This window comes from Camponotus floridanus, unplaced genomic scaffold (genome assembly GCF_003227725.1).
Source record: "Camponotus floridanus strain SB8 unplaced genomic scaffold, Cflo_v7.5 scaffold82, whole genome shotgun sequence".
Classification (NCBI taxonomy): Eukaryota; Metazoa; Arthropoda; class Insecta; order Hymenoptera; family Formicidae; genus Camponotus; species Camponotus floridanus.
This window is the reverse complement of record NW_020229852.1, coordinates 737,215-757,905: the sequence shown is the minus strand read 5'-3', so window position 1 is coordinate 757,905 and position 20,691 is coordinate 737,215. Positions and strand designations below refer to the sequence as shown.

At 54.8% G+C, this 20,691-nt stretch overlaps 3 protein-coding genes across 3 annotated transcripts; all 3 read right to left on the bottom strand.

Annotated features, from left to right (window-relative positions):
- Positions 1–1,417: 1,417 nt before the first annotated feature.
- On the bottom strand, positions 1,418–2,386 carry LOC112639688. Its single transcript, XM_025414528.1, has one exon. It carries the CDS (start codon positions 2,384–2,386, stop codon positions 1,418–1,420), a length of 969 nt encoding a protein of 322 aa, XP_025270313.1.
- Positions 2,387–3,893: 1,507 nt separating this feature from the next.
- Positions 3,894–5,327, bottom strand: LOC112639687 (collagen alpha-2(I) chain-like). Its single transcript, XM_025414527.1, has one exon. It carries the CDS (start codon positions 5,325–5,327, stop codon positions 3,894–3,896), a length of 1,434 nt encoding a protein of 477 aa, XP_025270312.1.
- Positions 5,328–5,407: 80 nt separating this feature from the next.
- LOC112639686 (translation initiation factor IF-2-like) lies at positions 5,408–6,475 on the bottom strand. Its single transcript, XM_025414526.1, has one exon. The coding sequence runs from the start codon at positions 6,473–6,475 to the stop codon at positions 5,408–5,410; it is 1,068 nt and encodes a 355-aa protein (XP_025270311.1).
- Positions 6,476–20,691: the final 14,216 nt, after the last annotated feature.

Below are 20,691 nucleotides of genomic sequence, written 5' to 3'. Positions count from 1 at the left end.
CTCAAACAAATCGGAGGAGTATTCATAGGTAATTGGCAGCTTCGTCAATTGCCATTAGTACGAGTGGTTATATGTTTGGAGGAGTTAGGTGCACGAGGGATGATTGGAGCACATGTCCGTCCGACAGGAATATTACCATAACGACGACAATCGTCTCTAGCGAAGCAATTACCGCGCGCAAGTTATGGCCGCGTGATACGGTGGATGTACACGTGAGGTCGGACGGCCCGCACCTACTGGAGGTTATTGATCATCGATCGGGAGGTCAGCACGGGCGGGTGGCACGGCCGAATATCCGCAAGAACATCCTACACTACAGAAGGTTTATTACCCGAGGCGTTCGTTACGAAAATTAGATTGTACGTGTACGATCGAGGAGATAATCCAACGTCGTCTATTGATCGACCTTTATTCTCCGGGCTGGAGAGAGGGCCCTTCGATTAAATTGATAAAATTAAACTACGATCATCGCTGAAGACGACCACGAAAATTGTTTTAACTCGCGGAAGACCAAAAAACGCTGCCATCTATTTTTTTCCCGACTGCTGCCAACCTACGGTTGGCAAAAAGACGGAGGGAGTATGCGTTTCACCGAGCTCGGATAAATTGTAACGGGTATTCTCGATAACTATTAGGTAGTTCGATATCATCTTTTACGCATCAATTTCTTATTAAGCAAGGAAGGTTTCAAGCATATAATTATCATTATTGTCTCCAAAGTTTAATTCGCGTGAGAAATTCTTCCAAGATCATTTCTCGATTTTCCTCGAATTTTCGTTAAAGAAAGTTTTGTATGTACAATCCCATCAAAAAGTAGTTAAATATTGACGAATATATCCACTTTTGGTTTATTTTGAGTATGAGAAATTGTGTGGAATAAATTTTTTATTTTCAATTAATGTTCCCCGGGGGGACAGGCCCCCCCGGGGTGCTGATATGCAGTCAGCGACACTTACGCCGCGCGCAACCTTTAATAATTTATGGGCGGGGGACAATCGCCCCCCCCGCCGGTGGGCCGAGCAACACGCGCGCGGGGGGAGGAAAAACTTCCCCCCTATCATGAACATTTTGATAGTTCCATTGCCCCGGTTGGTTGGCCGGGGCAATTCACATCAATTACCATTGCTCACGCCCCCGGGCCGAACGCACGCGGAAAGAGTCATGAGATTAAAAAGGACCCGGGGGCGAGCACGCGGCAAAGAAAAAGAAAATAATAAAAATAAGAATAAGAATTTTTTCGCGGCATTCACACTCGTATAAAATACAATAATGTTTTCGCGGCATTCACACTCGCTAACAAAGAGGCCCACACAACATGCAATAAACATTTTAAAATATAACAATATATAAAGAAGATAGTACAAAAAAGATTAAAACCGTGGGCAAGACAACAACTAACTAATAAATTACGCGGCATTCACACACAACAACATACAACAGGGACTAGACAAATCATCACAGGACAACTAGCGCCGCTCCTGCTCGGCGGGCCCGCGCCGGCGAAACGCGCGGGGGGGCGTAGCGGGCACCCCACCAGCAGAGGGGCGTGAAGGTGCGGCGTACTGGCGAACGCCAGACACGTGCTCCAGATATCGTAGATATCCCTGGACCAGCGGATGGAATCCGAGACAACGAGACGGCGCAACAAAGAGGCATATGCACTGCCAATGTGCAACACCCGAAGCACCGCCTCGTTGGCCGGATCCCACGAGCCCAAGGAACCGACGACGAAGGCCGTCACGACAACGCGGTACCCTTCGCGCTGGAGCGCCTCCGCTAGGGACGAGTATTTGGCAACTTTCCTCGCCCTAGCCTCCTCGAACGACTCCCAGCGGTTTTCAAAGGGCACCGCGACGTCGCATATGACGACACACTTGGAGGGCTCGTGCCTGACCACAAGGTCAGGTCGCAGCCCCCCAGGTTCCCCGTCAATTCCCTCAACTCGCCGATTCACCCGCTTATCTCCCGGCATCCGGCAAGCCTTCCAGAGGTGGTGCAATGCGGCGTCGTGCCTCAGCTGTATGGCGGCAGAATGGACCCCACAATGGTTTAAAACATGGGGAAGGGTCTCGGCTGCCAACCCGCAACGCCGACACCTTCGGTCTGCCTCCCCCCAACGGCGTGCACCGTTGAGTGGGAGAACATCCAATTTGGCCCGGTGTATGAATCGCCAGTCGGCGAAGCGGGTGAAGCTGCCGCCGCGGACAAAGTGATTGCTCACCCCAGCCCGCGACGACACCTCGAACACCTTCCCCTGGTCCGGTTTGGATATTAGCGAATTGAAATAATAGGCCGCCACCGCCGAGCGCAGACGGGTCACCACCTGGTTGCGAGCACCAGGTGGGACTTTTACCGCGTCGCCCCTGGGACCCCGGCACTCGACCATCAGCTCCTCGGTCGCTTCACACCACCGCCACCGAAGGAGCAACCTTTCGGACTGCCTCCTCGCGGCATTCCTCGCCCTCGACCACAGGGAGGATTCACCCCGCCTCGCAGCCTCCCCTCGAGTGAACCCGAGAGGAAAGCCGCGACGTCCTCGTTGGTCGGAGGACCGCCAATGCGCCTGGCTACAACTCCCCGCAGAGACGCCCACGCGAGACTCCTGACCGCGTCGCAGCCAGCCGTAAGCATACGGAAGGCATGCGACACGGACAGGATATCCGCAAGGTCAGCTAGCGGAAGCAGTCCACAACCCCCGACTCTCGGGGGGAGGTAGACAACCTCCGCGCTGGCTCTCTGCGGGAGGTTGAGCCAGGACTTGGCCATCCGCCGGACCTGCAGGTCGGCGGCCTTCAGGGGTTTTTTCTCCACTGTGGCGCCCCGCAGCAGAAAATCCAACCGTGGCAAGATGTTGGTGGCCACTAACTCCAGCTTCTGCCACGGAGCGAGGAGAGATTGGTCCACCGCTCGGAGATCCTCGAGGAGGCCCCCAATTGTGGCAAATGGTGTTTGGTCGACCGAGGACCCGGTCGGGACACCAAGATGTCTATAAGGCTCACCAGATGCAAGGCGATGAACGGGCTGTCCCTGGATGACGAACGTCGTCGGCAGGACCCTGTCGCCCGAGCCCGCGGCGAGATGCAGGGTGGCACATTTGGCAGGGTTGAACCGCAACCCCACCGACGACGCCGCGCCCTCCGCGACGGCCAAAAGCCGCCGCATTCCCTCAGGCGTATCTGCGACGAGTGCAATGTCGTCCGCGTACGCCACAATACTGTGACGAGAGCCCAACAGATCGAACCCCGCATCGACCGCGGTAACTGCACGCAGTACCGAGTCGATAGCAAGGTCAAATACAATCGGGCTCAGCGGACAACCCTGCCGCACACCCGAGCGAATAGGGACAGGAGTGGTGTAGCCCTCAGCGGTTCGGACCCGCGTGGAGCACCCGTCATACATGGAATTCCATATATTGACGAGACCCCCCGGCACGCCGGAGCGAACGAGAGCGCGGCGGATCGCCGCGTGCGGGACCGAACCAAACGCATTGGATAGGTCCAGCCACGCGACGACCGCCTGCCGTCGAGTCCGCCGGGCATCAGTCAGGATTTCCTGAAGAACGAAGTTGTATTCAAAACACCCCTCGTCCCGCAGGAATCTCTTCTGAGCCGGACAGAGCTTGTTGTTAGCGACCGCCCACTCGGTCATACGATCGGCGATGAGCGCGGCAAAAAGCTTGGGGGCGGTGTCTCCCAGTGCGAGAGGGCGCCAGTTTTCTAAAGAGTCACGATCCCCTTTCTTATACACTAATACGGTGTTGGAGGTCTTCCAGGACGCGGGGACTGCCTCACGCCGATAGCACGCGTTAAACAGCGCAGTGAGGAGCCGCGCCCCAGGATCCGCTCCACGGAGGTCACGGTACGTGATACCGTCGGGACCCGGCGCAGAATTCGTCATACGCCGGAGCCGACGGTCCACTTCTCGCTCCGTGAAGGGATCCATGAGGTACGCGTACTCCCCCCATCGACCGAGGGGTCAGTGGGCTCAGCCGCGCCGGAACCGTCCAGGTCCTCCCCTCCGCGATACAGCCGCTCGAAGTACGCATGAACCCGATCCTTCGGCACTTGGCAGAATTCTACGGGCCCCTGCAATACTTCCCTGACCGCCTTGCGTCGGTTCGTCCTGTACAGTGCCTGCAAGCGCGTAGCCTCGCGCACCCAGCCGCCGCGTCCTTCTCCCGACTGCGGAGGGCCAGCCGGTGCCGACCCTCTTTCCCCCCTTACACCGCCACCGTCTCCCACCGACACCCCTCCCTCGCCGCGCCGCTCTCCCGCCTCACGCGACCGAACTGGACGGTCGCGGACGCCGGATGCACCCCCATCAACCCTCCCCGATGCCTCCTCCCCGAAGAAAGCCGCGACCGAGGCCGCAAACTCCTCCAGGTCCGCAATCGAGGTGACGGCCTCGGCACGCCCAACCAGCACATCGCGCGCGGCCACTCGCCGCCGTCTGCGGAGTCCTGCGACTGCCGCAGGGGCAGACCGGCCACCGTATGGCTGGGTAGACGGGCCGGCGACACGCCGCAGGCCTCGGGGGTGCCTCCCGCCTCCGCTGCTCCTCGGACCCACCGGTGTCTCTCTGCTAGCTCCGACGCAGCCGGTTGCGTGTCCTCTCCGCCGACGACCCATCACCCCAGGGACACCCACCGGAGCACTCGGATGACCGACGCCTCCTGGTCCTCCAGGTCGTCCAGCACGCACTCCCGATGCTCCCTCCACGCTGGTCCCCTGAGGTGGGACCCCCGCCTCATCCCCTGAAACAGCGCGGACCAAAGTCCGCTGAACCTGGACCGTGCACGGTCTCATCAATGATTTTAAGCTCGCCGGCGCTTGCAACGGGGGAAGGCCGGGCACCGGGCCCCGCCCCGCGGCCACCGGACTCCCGCCGCCGGGGGAGCCACCGCTCAGCCGCCGCCTCGCCCTTCTCCCCAGGCGCACTCTCCACGGCTCATCCTCCTCTCCACTGTCCCCCTCGCCCTCCGTACTCCCCTGCGCCACCTCCTCCGGATGCCGCCGCTCCTCTTCCCTGGGTGGTGTTAAGGGCCTCTCCTCCTCTCGACGCATCCGCCGTCCGACCAGACACGGCGACACCTCCGTGATGGAGGGGAGGTGGGGGGAACGAGGCAGTGTGCCCCGCCTCCCCGCGGGGAACCCCGTGGACATCACGGGGGACCCGCATGAAACTATCGTCACCGTGCTGGTCGTAAGTGCGGCAGGCGCTGACGACACCGCGGGCATCGCCGGCGGTGATAGTGGCGACCTCTGGCCCCCCACTGGGCCGCCGCGGATGGACTGCGGCGGGGTGGGGGCAGGTCTTGCGGGGGGCATGGTCCCACGTTGCAGGGGGGGCATCCTCGCCGTCCCCTGGGCCCCCTCTCCTTCTGTCGCCCGCGGTGTCAGCGCGGCGCTCAAGTCGCGCACCGCGGTGCCGGCTCTTCGGGTGGTGGATGCCGGCTGGGCCCCTGGGCTTCTCCTCTTCTTTTCCAATGCTCTTCGGGGCCCCCGCGATGCGCTATTGGCCGATGGTCTGGCCTGTGCCCTCGCCTCCGTTGCGCACTTCGCGGCCGATGCGCTCGCCCGAGTCCTGGTGCGAGGCCCCGCCCGGATGATGTTTGGCGGGGTCCTCTCGGGCGACCTTCTCCTCTCGCCCCCCTCCCGCCGAACGTAGGTGTATCGTCGGCGGACTCCGGTGATGGGAGGGGGGGCCTGCGCGTCGACCTGGTCGCGCCGCTCTTCTCGAGAGGCACGCCGCTGGACCTCCGTATCCTCGGATCATACCTGGACCTCGCCGAGCTGATGATGGTTGGCGAGGTCACGGAGGTCCTCCTCAATGGTCCATTCGCCTCGCCGGATGGTCTGCGAGGCGATCCGCGTGCCTCTCTTGACGCGAGAGGCGAGCTCTTCCTATTGGCTGCGCCGCGCTTCAATGGAAGCCTGCCTTTACGTTGCGGATGCGCCTTAAGGCCCGTAGTTGCGGCGGCCGGCGCGCCGGCCGTGGCGCCATCCAAGATGGCGGCCGTGCCACCTGTCACCGCTGCTGTTGTTGTTGCTGTTGTGGCCGCCGACGACGATGTTCCGCACGTCGACGGCCCCGGTGCTGCGGTGACGGCCGCGTACGAGGGGGATGTCCTCGCCGGTGGTGTGGCGGGTGTGGATGCTGTTGTTGTTGCAGGTGGTGTTGCTGCTGTTGTTCCTGGCGCCGGAGCCGTGGAGCGCAACCCGGGTTGCCGCGAGTCGGACGGGCGACCTCGCGATGACGCCCCGGCGGACGCCGACGACCCCGGGGCGGAACCCGCCGCCGGCCGGCCCCGCGCATTCGCGGAGGACCCATCATAATTGACATTATTATTGGAGTTATTTGCTCCGTCCGTGCTGCGACCCGCTCGGCCCCGGGGAGTCGCGTGTTCTTTCTTAAAATGAGCCTTTACTGGCCTCACGGGGTAGGCCCGTATCCACGAAAATCGCACTCCGCGCATTCATAAGTAATTGTATCCCCGGGGTGTTTCGCTTTTAGGTGCTTCGCCAAATGGAGCGGATCGCAGAATTCGCCCCGTGACCTCACCTCCGGGTCCTCCCTCCGCCAACAGCGGGGGCAGTATACCCTCGCCGGGAACGGGTAGGGGAGGACCACCACTTGTGGAGACGCAGACATATTATGACTTACTTTTAGTCAGTTTAACGGCCAAATGCCATTAAATAATTAATAAAAGAGTGCGTGGGTCGCGCGGACAGCGCGCGCAGGGCGAGGGGGCAGCCCGCAGCGGGCGGACCCGCGAGCAGTGGGTCTCGGGATGAACCCGGGGCACACCGCCGTCACGCACTGCACCCTCACGCCGCGCACTCACCGCGGCACCACGCACTACGCATAACTAGCTGTCACGGGACGACAACAACGCACGCACTTAACCTCACTAATCACGGACGGAGCACTCCTCAAAAGAAAAAACGCGGCACCAGACACTTACAGACGCAGACACATCGCCTCGGCACACAAACTCCCGGACACACACTCTCGAACAATTAGTTAAATAATAATAATAACAATAAAAATAAAAATATTGGACGCCTAACGTCTAACACGTGGACGCGACCACGTGCGCCGAGGCGAGCCTTATTTTGAGTATGAGAAATTGTGTGGAATATTACAATTTGATCTTAGCTACAGTGCAGAAATGTATTTTTTAATATTTATTGCGTTTTTACTGAAATATTCCGAATTTTGTTAATCGAAATGATTAACTTTTGGCAGAGAATTTTGCCTTGTGAAATACATGACTAACTTCATTGAATTATATTTAATATCTTTTTATCAGTTAGTACTTGTATAATATTATTTGACCAAATATTTTCTCTGTATCTGAACTTTTGCAAATTTTAAACAAATTCTGAATATTATTTCCATGTATTTTGTCATTTGAATCGACGTGGTTATGTATTTCCCATAAGAACATATGTTCGGAGCAAATTAAAATCCTTATAACTTGTGAACGCTTTAGTGAATCGATTTAAAAATTGTATAGAAGATTCTAAACATGTGTAAGGACATTCTGTACAATTTTTATTAAATTCTCAATATTTGAAAATAAGTACAAAACATCCTTAATCAAAATGATTAACTTTTGGCAGAGAATTTTGCCTTGTGACAAATACATGGCTAACTTCATTGAATTATATTTAATATCTTTTTACCAGTTAGTACTTGTATAATATTATTTGACCAAATATTTCCTCTGTATCTAAACTTTTGCAAATTTAAGCAAATTCTGAATATTATTTCCACGTGTTTTTGTCATTTGAATCGACGTGGTTACGTTTCCCATAATAACACATGTTAATTCGGTGCAAATTAAAATCCTTAACTTGTAAACGCTTTAGTGAATCGATTTAAAAATTGTACTGAAGATTCTAAACATATGCAAGGACATTCTGTACAATTTTCATTAAATTCTCAATATTTTGAAAATAGGTACAAAGCATCCTTAATCGAAATTTCGCGCAAAGTAAAGCTACGATGTATATACTTGCTTTCTGCTAATTCGGAGACATTCAATAAAACACGAGCGCACGCGAGAAGATCGATATCTCAGGAGAGAATGCATCTGCCTTCGGGATAAACGAGGGCGCGGCGGATGTCCTATCTGTTAAACGTCTTTTCTCTTCTTGCCGACGTATATACTCCTTCGCGTCTTTAATCTTAATCCTTCCGTGGCGCAAACAGGGGTAAGAGACGCTTATACATCCTGTTAAACCGCATTCAGGCGTCGGCGGTTAAGGCGGACGGAATTATTGCGCGAATTAGAGCTCCCCGCTCACCCTAACTTCTTCCGGCGCCCCACGTTCGTCGTCGTCCCGAAGGAAGGAAGGAAGGAACTTGCAGGCGAGGATAATAATGTTAATGTAACGTGCAGGAGGTGAGATACGTGGAATTAATACGTATCACACTTTTATCAATGTACTTAGGTTTCGTCCCGGGAGAGAGAGACTAACGCGTAATTTACCTTTTACGACGTTAAAAGCAACGCGAAATACAACACACGAGAACCGTGTAAAGGGAGACGGAATAACAATAATGTCGCTGCAATATGTCGCATAATTCGACGACAAAGCCCGTTTCCTCATTCGCGATACACGCGCGCGTGATTTTCGTATTACTTTTTACCTTTAATTTATGCACATTGTCTCTTTCGCGTCGAACGTATATATTTTACGCGAGTCGTTGAAACGAAACTCTTTGTCCCTTCGTCGCGTGCTTGTTGCAAATGTACGAAAATCATTCCCTTTTCCGAGGGATAAATCTGGCGCGGAAATTCGGCTCTTTTTTCGCCATCGATATAAAATAGTACAAACCGGACGCGTTATCTCGCGACCTCAAGGAACAGAAAGATAAATCAGAGCGAGCGGTCCGCTCGTATGTAATTTCGTTCGAAACGCGGTGTATCATCCCGTGGTCCTCGGGGTTAATATCGCCGTCCTTCTACGCCCGGACCCCCGGAGGAATTTCATGGGGCGCGCGAATGTCGCGCGCCATCGAGCACGAAGCAGTAACGGAGACGCTCGGGACCCGAGAAAATGGCGACGTATTAGGAAAGATGGACGCCCTCGAGGTCCGGAAGAGTCGCGATTCGTCTAACGGCGACGTATAGGGTCGTAACCGGCGTACATAGTACCGGCTCTCGTGTAGATATAAATCAAAATTGGCAGGTTTGGAATTGCGACGCGTCCGCAAAGAGAAGGGAAGCGAACGGGAAGGAGAAAGGGAGCGGGAGGAAGAGAGGGAAGATTGACGCGGGAAGAAGAACAAGGAACGGGCGATGGTAAGCAGTAAATCTCGAGAGGATCGTCGAACGGCGCGAGAAAAGAGTGTCGAGGGAAGACGGCGATGAAGAAAGTGAGGAAGGGGAGAGAGGAGGGGGAGGATGCGGAGGGCGGAATGCCACGGTAAGTGCGGCACGTTGCGACTAAACCGAGAAATCGACGAGAGATCGGGGGAGAGAGGGGGAGGATTTAAGCGGAGGAGGATGATGGCGCGCGATGGTGGTGGTTTAAGTCGTATAACGTCTGAGGAAGATTTAGCGTCATCGCTCGTCCTACATGTTTAATGCCGGGGTGTTTTACGCTCCCCTCGGCACGTCGCCGCTTAGCCGCTCATTTCCAATCCGGACGCAGATTGCGGAGAGAGAAAGAGAGAGAGAGAGATGGGGAAAGGGTGAAGCGGGGAGAAGCGGGAAAGCGCCATGTAAACGCAACTTTTATGCGTATGTAAACGCGCGGGGCGAAATCTCTCCGAGCTGGTTACAAATTTACGACGAAAGCAGAAACTTTTGCCTCTCGCATTGTTCTCCATTTCGCCGTTATTATTACTTTATCATGCCCCCGCTCTATACTCGGCGCGATGCATTAGATAATTGGTTTTAAACTTCCGTTGGATACTTCCGTTAATTACATTTCTTCATCTCGTTACATTGTTTTGTAAACTTTTTTTACAAATATGAAAGGATGCCGCCGCTGTCGCGATTCATTTATATTATAACATTTACATTTCTTTTTTTTTTTATTATTTTAGATACCCTGTAATATGTCTCGGTAACAATGTTGTTTACGACATATTTCGATGGCGATTAATGTTGACAATAATAGATGCAAAGTACCATCATACGATTTCTCAGTAATTGAGTAATTTATTTAATAATTTTATTACTGAGCAGAAATATATTTGTATATTGTTGCTTATTTATACATTTAATCAGTTCATAGAGAGTTCATTCGAGAATTTCAAATTACAAATTCTTTCTTGAAATTAATTTAAATTAATCTAGAGTGCAATAATTTTTCTCAATATTACATTATTCTACAATTTCTAAATTTCTTTTTCGTTTTTCTTTTCCTATCATACTTTATAATTCTGTACTATCCACTATCGGTGGCTGCATTCTTTGAGGAACAATTCTTAAAATTGTTACGTTTTCAAAGAGGATTTTATCAACAAGACGCTATCTCAATTATATTTTTTTCATATACATTTAAATGTCGATTAATATTTGCAATGATAATTCCACAACTCGCGGCGTGTTTATACGTGGAGAANCTTTCTCCCAAATAATAAAGGCTCGATTGCGCATCGGATAATCCGATTTGAGCCTATCCTGTTTCGGCACGTAAAATCGCGTGATATTTCTAGTTTCGGATTGGCCAGGATCATGTATTCTTACGCGATCACGCGGATCCTGACTGATTTCGAAAAAAGACGGCCCGGCATTATATATTTGCGAGTTCGATTTGGCACGCACGGATGGCGCCAGTATGACAGGGTTCAAATTTTTACTCTAATTTTAGGGCGAATCCTGAACATTAGTACTAAGAAAATATTATTAAAATGATATTAAAATAATATTAAAATAATATTAATTAGCGAATAAATGTTAACTCGTATCGCACTTCCTCCAAGGAGCAATCGAGCATTTATCGCACCTCATTATACATATTACTTCGTTATATTTCCGCGTTCCGTTATTTTTTCATGCCGCATTAGTTTATCGCGTTAGCTTTCGGAATTCCACTCGACGATAGTAATGTCGCAGATATAAATTAACGTCGAGGGACTGTTTTTTCCTCATAACAAGTTTCGCGATCGCGCTAATAAGTGCGCTCGGTATTCTCAGTGCTTTCGGTATTCTTAGGGTTCTCAGTATTCTCAGGATTCTTAGTGTTATTTTTGCGCGAACGATGGATGACGATGTTTCAAGGTTGCGAAGAATGCTCGATAGATGTATGTTCACGATGTGGATAAACGCTTGGAAAATAAAATACATCAAGAATTTCATGGACGCGATACTCAACATAGCGGTGACGTGGAACGTGAGTACCCTTTTATTATCGTTCTTTATTCTTCGCTCTCATTAGAAGAAACATACGACAGTCGTTGATCGCGCGACATTTTTTACAGTTCGAGGAGGAGCTCGAGATAAAAGGATTCGTAAACATATACCGCCAGCGTTGAATGCAGAAGAAAAGGCGGGCGCATCGCCGATTCTTAGATTTACTGTGATACGACCGATCGTCCTATAAGAAATGGGAAAAGAAAGTGCCTAACATCTTCGCCGATATATTTCGTTTGAGAAGATTGTTCGGCATGGAGCCACTCATCCCAGATCACGCGTTCAAGACCGAACATCTCTACGACAACGACGACGATTCCCCCGTAGAAATGTGGTACGGTGGTTTGAGCTCGATCGACGGAACGAGCTCTGTCCACACGGGCAACGACGAGTTTTAATCGAGGTACGTATTTCTTTTCGTCTAACGCACTAATCTTTCGTTCCGCGTATACGATCCTCGATACGATCTATTAATATGACGCTTTATATATTTCAGACGTCTCGCCCATCTCAACGTCGAAGGACAGCGTCTTCCCTCCCGATCTCCGCCCGCATCGTCGCCCTGCGCGCGGGTTGTTTAAATACTTCTTTAGATTTTACTGGCCACTGCTGATCTGGGAGCAATAGAGCCTGATTTCTTTCAATTTATTTAGTTCATATTATTCGTTACCTCGTATCTTAGTTTTCTTCCGCGAACGTTCGATTTAGAATTAACTTCGCTCATTTTATTAGTAGCGCGTTCCAGGCTAGATCTTCGATCGACGGACACGCCAATGGATTCTCTCGGTTATACGGTCATTTTATAGGTTGCTTTATAAGTCGTTTTACAGGTCGTTTTATAGGTCATTTTATAGGTCCGGCAACTTTCATATGACAGAATGTAACAAGTGTCCTTTTGCTTCCTGTATATGTAACTGCATTTACTATACATAGATCGCTCTTTCATCGCGTACGATGAGGATTGAAAAAAAACTTTTGTACGAATAAAGAATCATTTTTTTTAAAACAAACGTTCATCGCTTTTCTCGCGCGTCCGAGCGTATTTCCCCTCCCCTCCTCCTTCTCCTCTCGTCCGACGCTTCCTCGCGCTCTCGGGAAGCGATATATCGCCGAAGTACTCGCGCGCGCGCGCGCGATAGTTCGCTACCGTCTCGATCCCCGCGTGCTCGCCCCTTGCGAGAGCCATGACGCGCGTCACGTTATTGCTCGCGTTGACGATATCTCTGCTCGTCACCGTCGCGGCGACGCTGACCGACAATGACGTCGTGGAGGCGTCCCGTTATCTGCGAACCTACGGCTTTCTGGAGAACGAGGAGAATCATCAGCAGTCGTCGTCATTGGACAACGCGACCACCCTGAGCGAAGCGCTATCCTTGTTTCAGGAATAATTTTTTATTTTCAACTAATGTTCCCCGGGGGACAGGCCTCCTCGGGGTGCAAATATACAGTCAACGACAATTATGCCGCGCGCAAACTTTAGTAAATTCATGGGCGGGGGACAATCGCCCCCCCCCCCACCAATGGGCCGAGCAACACGCGCGCGGGGGGAGGAAAAACCTCCCCCCTGTCATGAACATTTTGATAGTTCTATTGCCCCGGTTGGTTGGCCGGGGCAATTCACATCAATTATTATTGCTCGCACCCCCGGGCCGAACGCAAGCGGAAAAATGAGATTAAAAAGGACCCGGGGGCGAGCACGCGGCAAAAGAAAATAATAAAAATAAGAATAAGGATTTCTCGCGGCATTCACACTCGTATAAAATACAATAATGTTTTCGCGACATTCACACTCGCTAACAAAGAGGCCTACACAACATGCAATAAACATTTTAAAATATAACAATATATATATATAAAAAAAAAGAAAAAACAAAAAAGATTAAAACCGTGGGCAAGACAACAACTAACTAATAAATTACACGGCATTCACACACAACAACATACAACAAGGACTAGACATATCACCAGAAGACAACTAGTGCCGCTCCTGTTCGGCGGGCCCGCGCCGGCGAAACGCGCGGGGGGGTGTAGCGGGCACTCCACCAGCAGAGGGGCGTGAAGGTGCGGCGTACTGGCGAACGCCAGACACGTGCTCCACGTAGATATCCCTGGACCAGCGGATGGAATCCGAGACAATGAGACGGCGCAACAAAGAGACATATGCACTGCCAATGTGCAACACTCGAAGCATCGCCTCGTTGGCCGGATCCCACGAACCTAGGGAACCGATGACGAAGGCCGTCACGACGATGCGGTACCCTTCGCGCTGGAGCGCCTTCGCTAGGAACGAGTATTTGGCAACCTTTCTCGCCCTAGCTTCCTCGAACGACTCCCAGCGGTTTTCAAAGGGCACCGTGACGTCGCATATGACGACACACTTGGAGGGCTCGTGCCTGACCACAAGGTCAGGTCGTAGCTCCCCAGGTTCCCCGTCAATTCCCTCAACTCGTCGATTCACTCGCCTATCTCCCGGTATCCGACAGGTCTTCCAGAGGCGGTGCAATGCGGCGTCGTGCCTCAGCTGTATGGCGGCAGAGTGGACCACAATGATTTGAAACGTGGGGAAGGGTCTCGGCTGCCAACCCGCAACGCCGACACCTTCGGTCTGCCTCCTCCCAACGGCGTGCACCGTTGAGTGGGAGGACATCCAGTTTGGCTCGATGTATAAATCGCCAGTCGGCGAAGCAGGTGAAGCTGCCGCCGCGGACAAAGTGATTGCTCACCTCAGCCCGCGATGACACATCGAACACCTTCCCCTGGTCCGGTTTGGATATTAGCGAGTTGAAATAATATGCCGCCACCGCCGAGCGCAGACGGGTCACCACCTGGTTACGAGCACCAGGTGGGACTTTTACCGCGTCGCCCCTGAGACCCCGACACTCGATTATCAGCTCCTCGGTCGCTTCACACCACCGCCACCGAAGGAGCAACCTTTCGGACTGCCTCCTCGCGGCATTCCTCGCCCTCGACCACAGGGAGGATTCACCCCCGCCTCGCAGCCTCCCCTCGAGTGAGCCCGAGAGGAAAGCTGCGACGTCCTCGTTGGTCGGAGGACTGCCAATGCGCCTGGCTACAACTCCCCGCAGAGACGCCCACGCGAGATTCCTGACCGTGTCGCAGCCAGCCGTAAGCATACGGAAGGCATGCGACACGGACAGGATATCCGTAAGGTCAGCTAGCGGAAGTAGTCCACAACCCCCGACTCTCGGGGGGAGGTAGACCACCTCCGCGCTGGCTCTCTGCGGGAGGTTGAGCCAGGACTTGGCCATCCGCCGGACCTGCAGGTCGGCGGCCTTCAGGGGTTTCTTCTCCACTGTGGCGCCCCGCAGCAGAAAATCCAACCGTGGCAAGATGTTGGTGGCCACTAACTCCAATTTCTGCCACGGAGCGAGGAGAGATTGGTCCACCGCTCGGAGATCCTCGAGGAGGCCCCCAATTGTGACAAATGGTGTTTGGTCGACCGAGGACCCGGTCGGGACACCAAGATGTCTATAAGGCTCACCAGATGCAAGGCGATGAACGGGCTGCCCCTGGATGACGAACGTCGTCGGCAGGACCCTGTCGCCAGAGCCCGCGGCGAGATGCAGGGTGGTACATTTGGCAGGGTTGAACCGCAACCCCACCGACGACGCCGCGCCCTCCGCGACGGCCAAGAGCCGCCGCATTCCCTCAGGCGTATCTGCGACGAGTGCAATGTCGTCCGCGTACGCCACAATACTGTGACGAGAGCTCAACAGATCGAACCCCGCATCGACCGCGGTAACTGCACGCAGTATCGAGTCGATAGCAAGGTCAAATACAATTGGGCTCAGCGGACAACCCTGCCGCACACCCGAGCGAATAGGGACAGGAGTGGTGTAGCCTTCAGCGGTTCGGACCCGCGTGGAGCACCCATCATACATGGAATTCCATACATTGACGAGACCCCCCGGCACGCCGGAGCGAACGAGATCGCGGCGGATCGCCGCGTGCGGGACCGAACTAAACGCATTGGATAGGTCCAGCCACGCGACGACCGCCTGCCATCGAGTCCGCCGGGCATCAGTCAGGATTTCCTGAAGAACGAAGTTGTGTTCAAAACACCTTTCGTCCCGCAGGAATCCCTTCTGAGTCGGACAGAGCTTGTTGTTGGCGACCACTCATCGGTCATACGATCGGCGATGAGCGTGGCAAAAAGCTTGGGGGCGGTGTCTCCCAGTGCGAGAGGGCGCCAGTTTTCTAAAGAGTCGCGATCCCCTTTCTTATACACCAATACGATGTTGGAGGTCTTCCAGGACGCGGGGACTGCCTCGAGCCGATAGCACGCGTTAAACAGCGCAGTGAGGAGTCGCGCCCCAGAATCCGCTCCACGGAGGTCACGGTATGTGATACCGTCGAAACCCGGCGCAGAATTCGTCATACGCCGGAGCCGACGGTCCACTTCTCGCTCCGTGAAGGGATCCATGAGGTACGCGTTCTCCCCCCCCCATCGACCGAGGGGTCAGTGGACTCAGCCTCCGCGCTGGAACCGTCCAGGTCCTCCCCTCCGCGATACAGTCGCTCGAAGTACGCATGAACCCGATCCTTCGACACTTGGTAGAATTCTACGGGCCCCTGCAATACTTCCCTGACCGCCTTGCGTCGGTTCGTCCTGTACAGCGCCTGCACGCGCGTGGCCTCGCGCACCTAGCCGCCGTGTCCTTCTCCGGACTGCGGAGGGCCAGCCGGCGCCGACCCTCTTCCCCCCCTTACACCGCCATCGTCTCCCACTGACACCCCTCCCTCGTCGCGCCGCTCTCCCGCCTCGCGCGACCGAACTGGACGGTCCTACCCTCCCCGATGCCTTCTCCCCGAAGAAAGCCGCAAACTCCTCCAGGTCCGCAATCGAGGTGACGGCCTCGGCACGTCCAATCAGCACATCGCGCGCGGCCACTCGTCGCTGTCTGCGGAGTCTTGCGACTGCCGCAGGGGCAGTCGGCCACCGTATGGCTGGACAGACGAGCCGGCGACACGCCGCAGGCCTCGCGGGTTCCTCCCGCCTCCGCTGTTCCTCGGACCCGCCGGTTGCGTATCCTCTCCGCCGATAACCCATCACCCCAGGGACACCCACCGGAGCACTCGGATGACCGACGCCTCCTGGTCCCCCAGGTCGTCCAGCACGCACTCCCGATGCTCCCTCCACGCTGGTCCCCTGAGGTGGGTCCGCTGAACCTGGACCGTACACGGTCTCATTAATGAATTTAAGTTCGCCGGCGCTTGCAACGGGGGAGGGCCGGAAACCGGGCCCCGCCCCGCGGTCGCCGGACTCCCGCCGCCAGGGGAGCCACCGCTCAGCCGCCGCCTCGCCCTTCTCCCCAGGCGCACTCTCCACGGCTCATCCTCCTCTCCACTGTCCCCCTCGCCCTCCGTACTCCCCTGCGCCACCTCCTCCCGATGCCGCCGCTCCTCCTCCCTGGATGGTGTTGGGGGTCTCTCCTCCTCTCGACGCATCCGCCGCCCGACCAGACACGGCGACACCTCCGTGATGGGGGGAAGGTGGGGGGGACAGGGCGGCGTGCCCCGCCTCCCCGCGGAGAACCCCGTGGACATCACGGGGGACCCGCATGAAATTGTCGTCCCCGTGCTGGTCGTGAGTGACAGGCGCTGACGACACCGCGGGCATCGCCGGCGGTGATAGTGACGACCTCTGGCCCCCCTCTGGACCGCCGCGGATGGACTGCGGCGGGGTGGGGGTACGTTTTGCGGGTGGCATGATCCCACGTTGCAGGGGGGCGTCCTCGCCGTCCCCTGGGCCCCCTCTCCTTCTGTCGCCCGCGGTGTCAGCGCGGCGCTCAAGTCGCGCACCGCGGTATCAGCTTTTCGGATGGTGGATGCCGGCTGGGCCCCTGGGCTTTTCCTCTTCTTCTCCGATGCTCTTCGGGGCCTCCGCGATGCGCTGTTAGCCGATGATCTGGCCTGTGTCCTCGCCTCCGTTGCGCACTTTGCGGCTGATGCGCTCGCCCGAGTCTGGTTCCTGGTGCGAGGCCCCGCCCGGATGGTCTGCGTGTTTGACGGGGTCCTCTCGGGCGACCTCCTCCTTTCGTCCCCCCTCCCGCCGAACATAGGTGTATCGTCGGCGGACTCCGGGAGGGGGGGCCTGCGCATCGGCCTGGACGCGCCGCTCTTCTCGAGAGGCACGCTGCTGGACTTCCGTCTCCTCGGATTATATGTGGAGTACCCCGTCGAGCTGATGGTGGTTGACGGGGTCACGGAGGTCATCATCAGTGATCCATTCGCCTCGCCGGATGGTCTGCGAGGCAATCCGCGTGCCTCTCTTGACTCAAGAGGCGAGCTCTTCCTATTGGCTGCGCCGCGCTTCAATAGAAGCCTGCCTTTAGGATGCGGATGCGCCTTAAGGCCCGTAGTTGCGGCGCCGGCCGTGGCGCTATCCAAGATGGTGGCCGTGCCACCTGTCACCGCTGCTGCTGCTGACGATGATGCTGCCAATGCTGTTGTTGTTGTGGCCGCCGACGGCGATGTTCTGCGCGTCGACGGCCCCGGTGCTGCGGTGACGGCCGCGTACGAAGGGGACGTCCTCGCCGGTGGTGTGGCGGGTGTAGATGCTGTTGTTGCAGGTGGTGTTGCCGCTGTTGTTCTTGGCGCCGGAGCCGTGGAGCGCAACCCGGGTCGCCGCGAGTCGGACGGGCGACCCCGCGATGACGCCCCGACTGACGCCGACGACCCCGGGGCGGAACCCGCCGCCGGTCGGCCCCGCGCATTCGTGGAGGACCCACCGTAATTGACATTACTATTGTTGGAGTTACTTGCTCCGTCCGTGCTGCGACCCGCTCGGCCCCGGGGAGTCGCGTGCTCTTTCTTAAAATGAGCCTTTACTGGCCTCACGGGGTAGGCCCCGTATCCGCGAAAATCGCACTCCGAGCATTTATAGGTAATTGTGTCACCGGGGTGTTTCGCTTTCAGGTGCTTCGTCAAATGGAGCGGGTCACAGAAGTCGCCCCGTGACCTAACCTCCGGGTCCTCCCTCCGCCAACAGCGGGGGCATTGTACCCTCGCCGGGAACGGGTAGGGGAGGACCACCACTTGTGGAGACGCAGACATAACTATTATGGCTTACTTTTAATCAATTTAACGGCCAAATGCCTTTTAATAATTAATAAGAGAGTGCGTGGGTCGCGCGCGCAGAGCGAGGGGGCAGCCAGCAGCGGGCGGACCCGCGAGCAGTGGGTCTTGGGAGGAACCCGGGGCACACCGCCGTCACGCGCTGCACTCTTACGCCGCGCACTCACCACGGCACCACGCACTATTCATGACTAACTGTCACGGGACGACAAAAACGCATGCACTTAACCTCACTAACCTCACGGACGGAGCACTCCTCGAAAACGCGGCACCAGACACTTACAGACGTAGACACATCGCCTCGGCACACAAACTCCCGGACACACACTCTCGAACAATTAGTTATTAGTTAATTGAATAATAATAATAAAAATTTTGGACGCCTAAAGTCTAACACGTGGACGCGACCACGTGCGCCGAGGCGAATCCCACAGGGATTCACGAATACTACAGTCTGCCGGGAAACGGCATTCTGACCGTGGAAACGATTCGCGTCATCCGCAAGCCGCGATGCGGCGTCGTGGACATTCACGCTTGCAGCCCGTTGACGAGAAAGTGGCCGAAGACGCATCTCACGTGGAACTTCAGACTAGCGAGCAGAGATGCTCTGCGCACGACTCAGAGCGCGTTCGTTCTGTGGTCCAAGCAATCCTCCCTGACGTTCTAGCGCGAGCCGCTGCGACCCGATATACTGATATCCTATCAATCCGGTGCTCACGCGTACGAGAACAGCGATAACGGGGATTCGTGCCCGCCGCCGTTCACGGGATCGGCCGTCGCTCACGCGTTCTTTCCGACGGGAGTGGCCAATCACGTGACGGAGATACACGTCGACGAGACGGAGCCGTGGCACATCACGCTGACTAGGCCCCCGTCGGACAAGCTATATTTCCTTCAGACACTGACGAGATCGGTCACACTCTGGGTCTGACTCACAGTCTGAGGGAAGATTCGGTCATGTACGCGTATATGCCTTCGGAGGAAAGGCGATATCCGCTCAGACTGAGCATAGAGAACGTCACAAGCGTGCGAAATCTCTACGGATCGAGAGAAACGACAAATCCTACGATCGTCGGCGCTACTCCGGCGACCACGGCGACGACTACGAGGATGGCTACGACGCCACTCACTCCTGCCGATACCGCGGATCTATGCACCTTAAAGCGTATAGACGGAGCGTTAATCATGAATCGTCGCTTGTACGTCGCGCGTAAACGCAACGTGTGGCCTATCGATATGAGGGAGAGACGCTACGGAGCGCTCTTCTCGTTCGCTGACTACTTCAAGTTCCTCCCCCGCAATCTCACCCGCATATCAGCCATGTATCAAAGACCCTCGGGCGATATTTGCCGGCGACTACGTCTACCTCGCCAATTCGAATTTTCATCTTAAAGCAGGATGGCCGAGATCTGTCGAATATATTGGATTTCTCCGCGACGCTAGGATAAACGCCGCGATAAACACGCACGCCAGACGCAGCTACGTCATATACAACGACGATAAAATAGCCGAGATAAACGACTGCGCGATGACCGCTACGAGGCACGGCGCTCTGCAGGACACGTTTTCCGGGAAACTTCTTGCCAGTTTTCGCCGACGTGCTCCTTCGCTGGCGCTGGCACTGCTATGTCTTTGTGGCGGACATCGAAAAGATGTACCGCCAAATTCTCATCTATCCGGACGACCGCAATCATCAGTGGATACTTTGTGAAGAACGTGCTGTCTCAGTGGCAGCTCCTCCAGAAAATGCGCGACCACTTTTGGGAACGGTGGACGCGCGAATACCTCAACATCTTGGCGGCACGACCGAAGTGGATTAGGAACGAGGCCAGCCCCAGCATCGGCGACCTGTGCCTGATACGGTCTAGAGATGTTCGATTCCGATTCGATTCATTAAAAGATCGATTTTTTTAGCGAAAAAATCGATTTTTTAAATCGATTCTTTGCTATTCGATTTTCTTGAGAATCGATTCTTTACCCTAATCGAAGAATAACCGATTCGTTAAAAAATTTCTTTTTCCTTCTTTTTACCCATCGATATCTGCTATTTATTTTATACTATCGAGAATGTAGAGTATACACAATCTGCTTTCTGCACACAAGACGCGTAGCGAGAAGCGACGCGATAGCTAATAAAAAATTGGATCGCGGCAATCTGATTGGCTATCACGTATCACGTCGTCTTTCGCCACGCATCTTGTGTGCAGAAGGCAGAAGCT

Excerpts from the sequence above, each read along its gene's own strand:
- LOC112639687 (XM_025414527.1), bottom strand. The coding sequence starts at position 5,327 with ATGCCCCCCGCAAGACCTGCCCCCACCCCGCCGCAGTCCATCCGCGGC.
- LOC112639686 (XM_025414526.1), bottom strand. The coding sequence starts at position 6,475 with ATGCGCGGAGTGCGATTTTCGTGGATACGGGCCTACCCCGTGAGGCCA.
- LOC112639688 (XM_025414528.1), bottom strand. The coding sequence starts at position 2,386 with ATGGTCGAGTGCCGGGGTCCCAGGGGCGACGCGGTAAAAGTCCCACCT.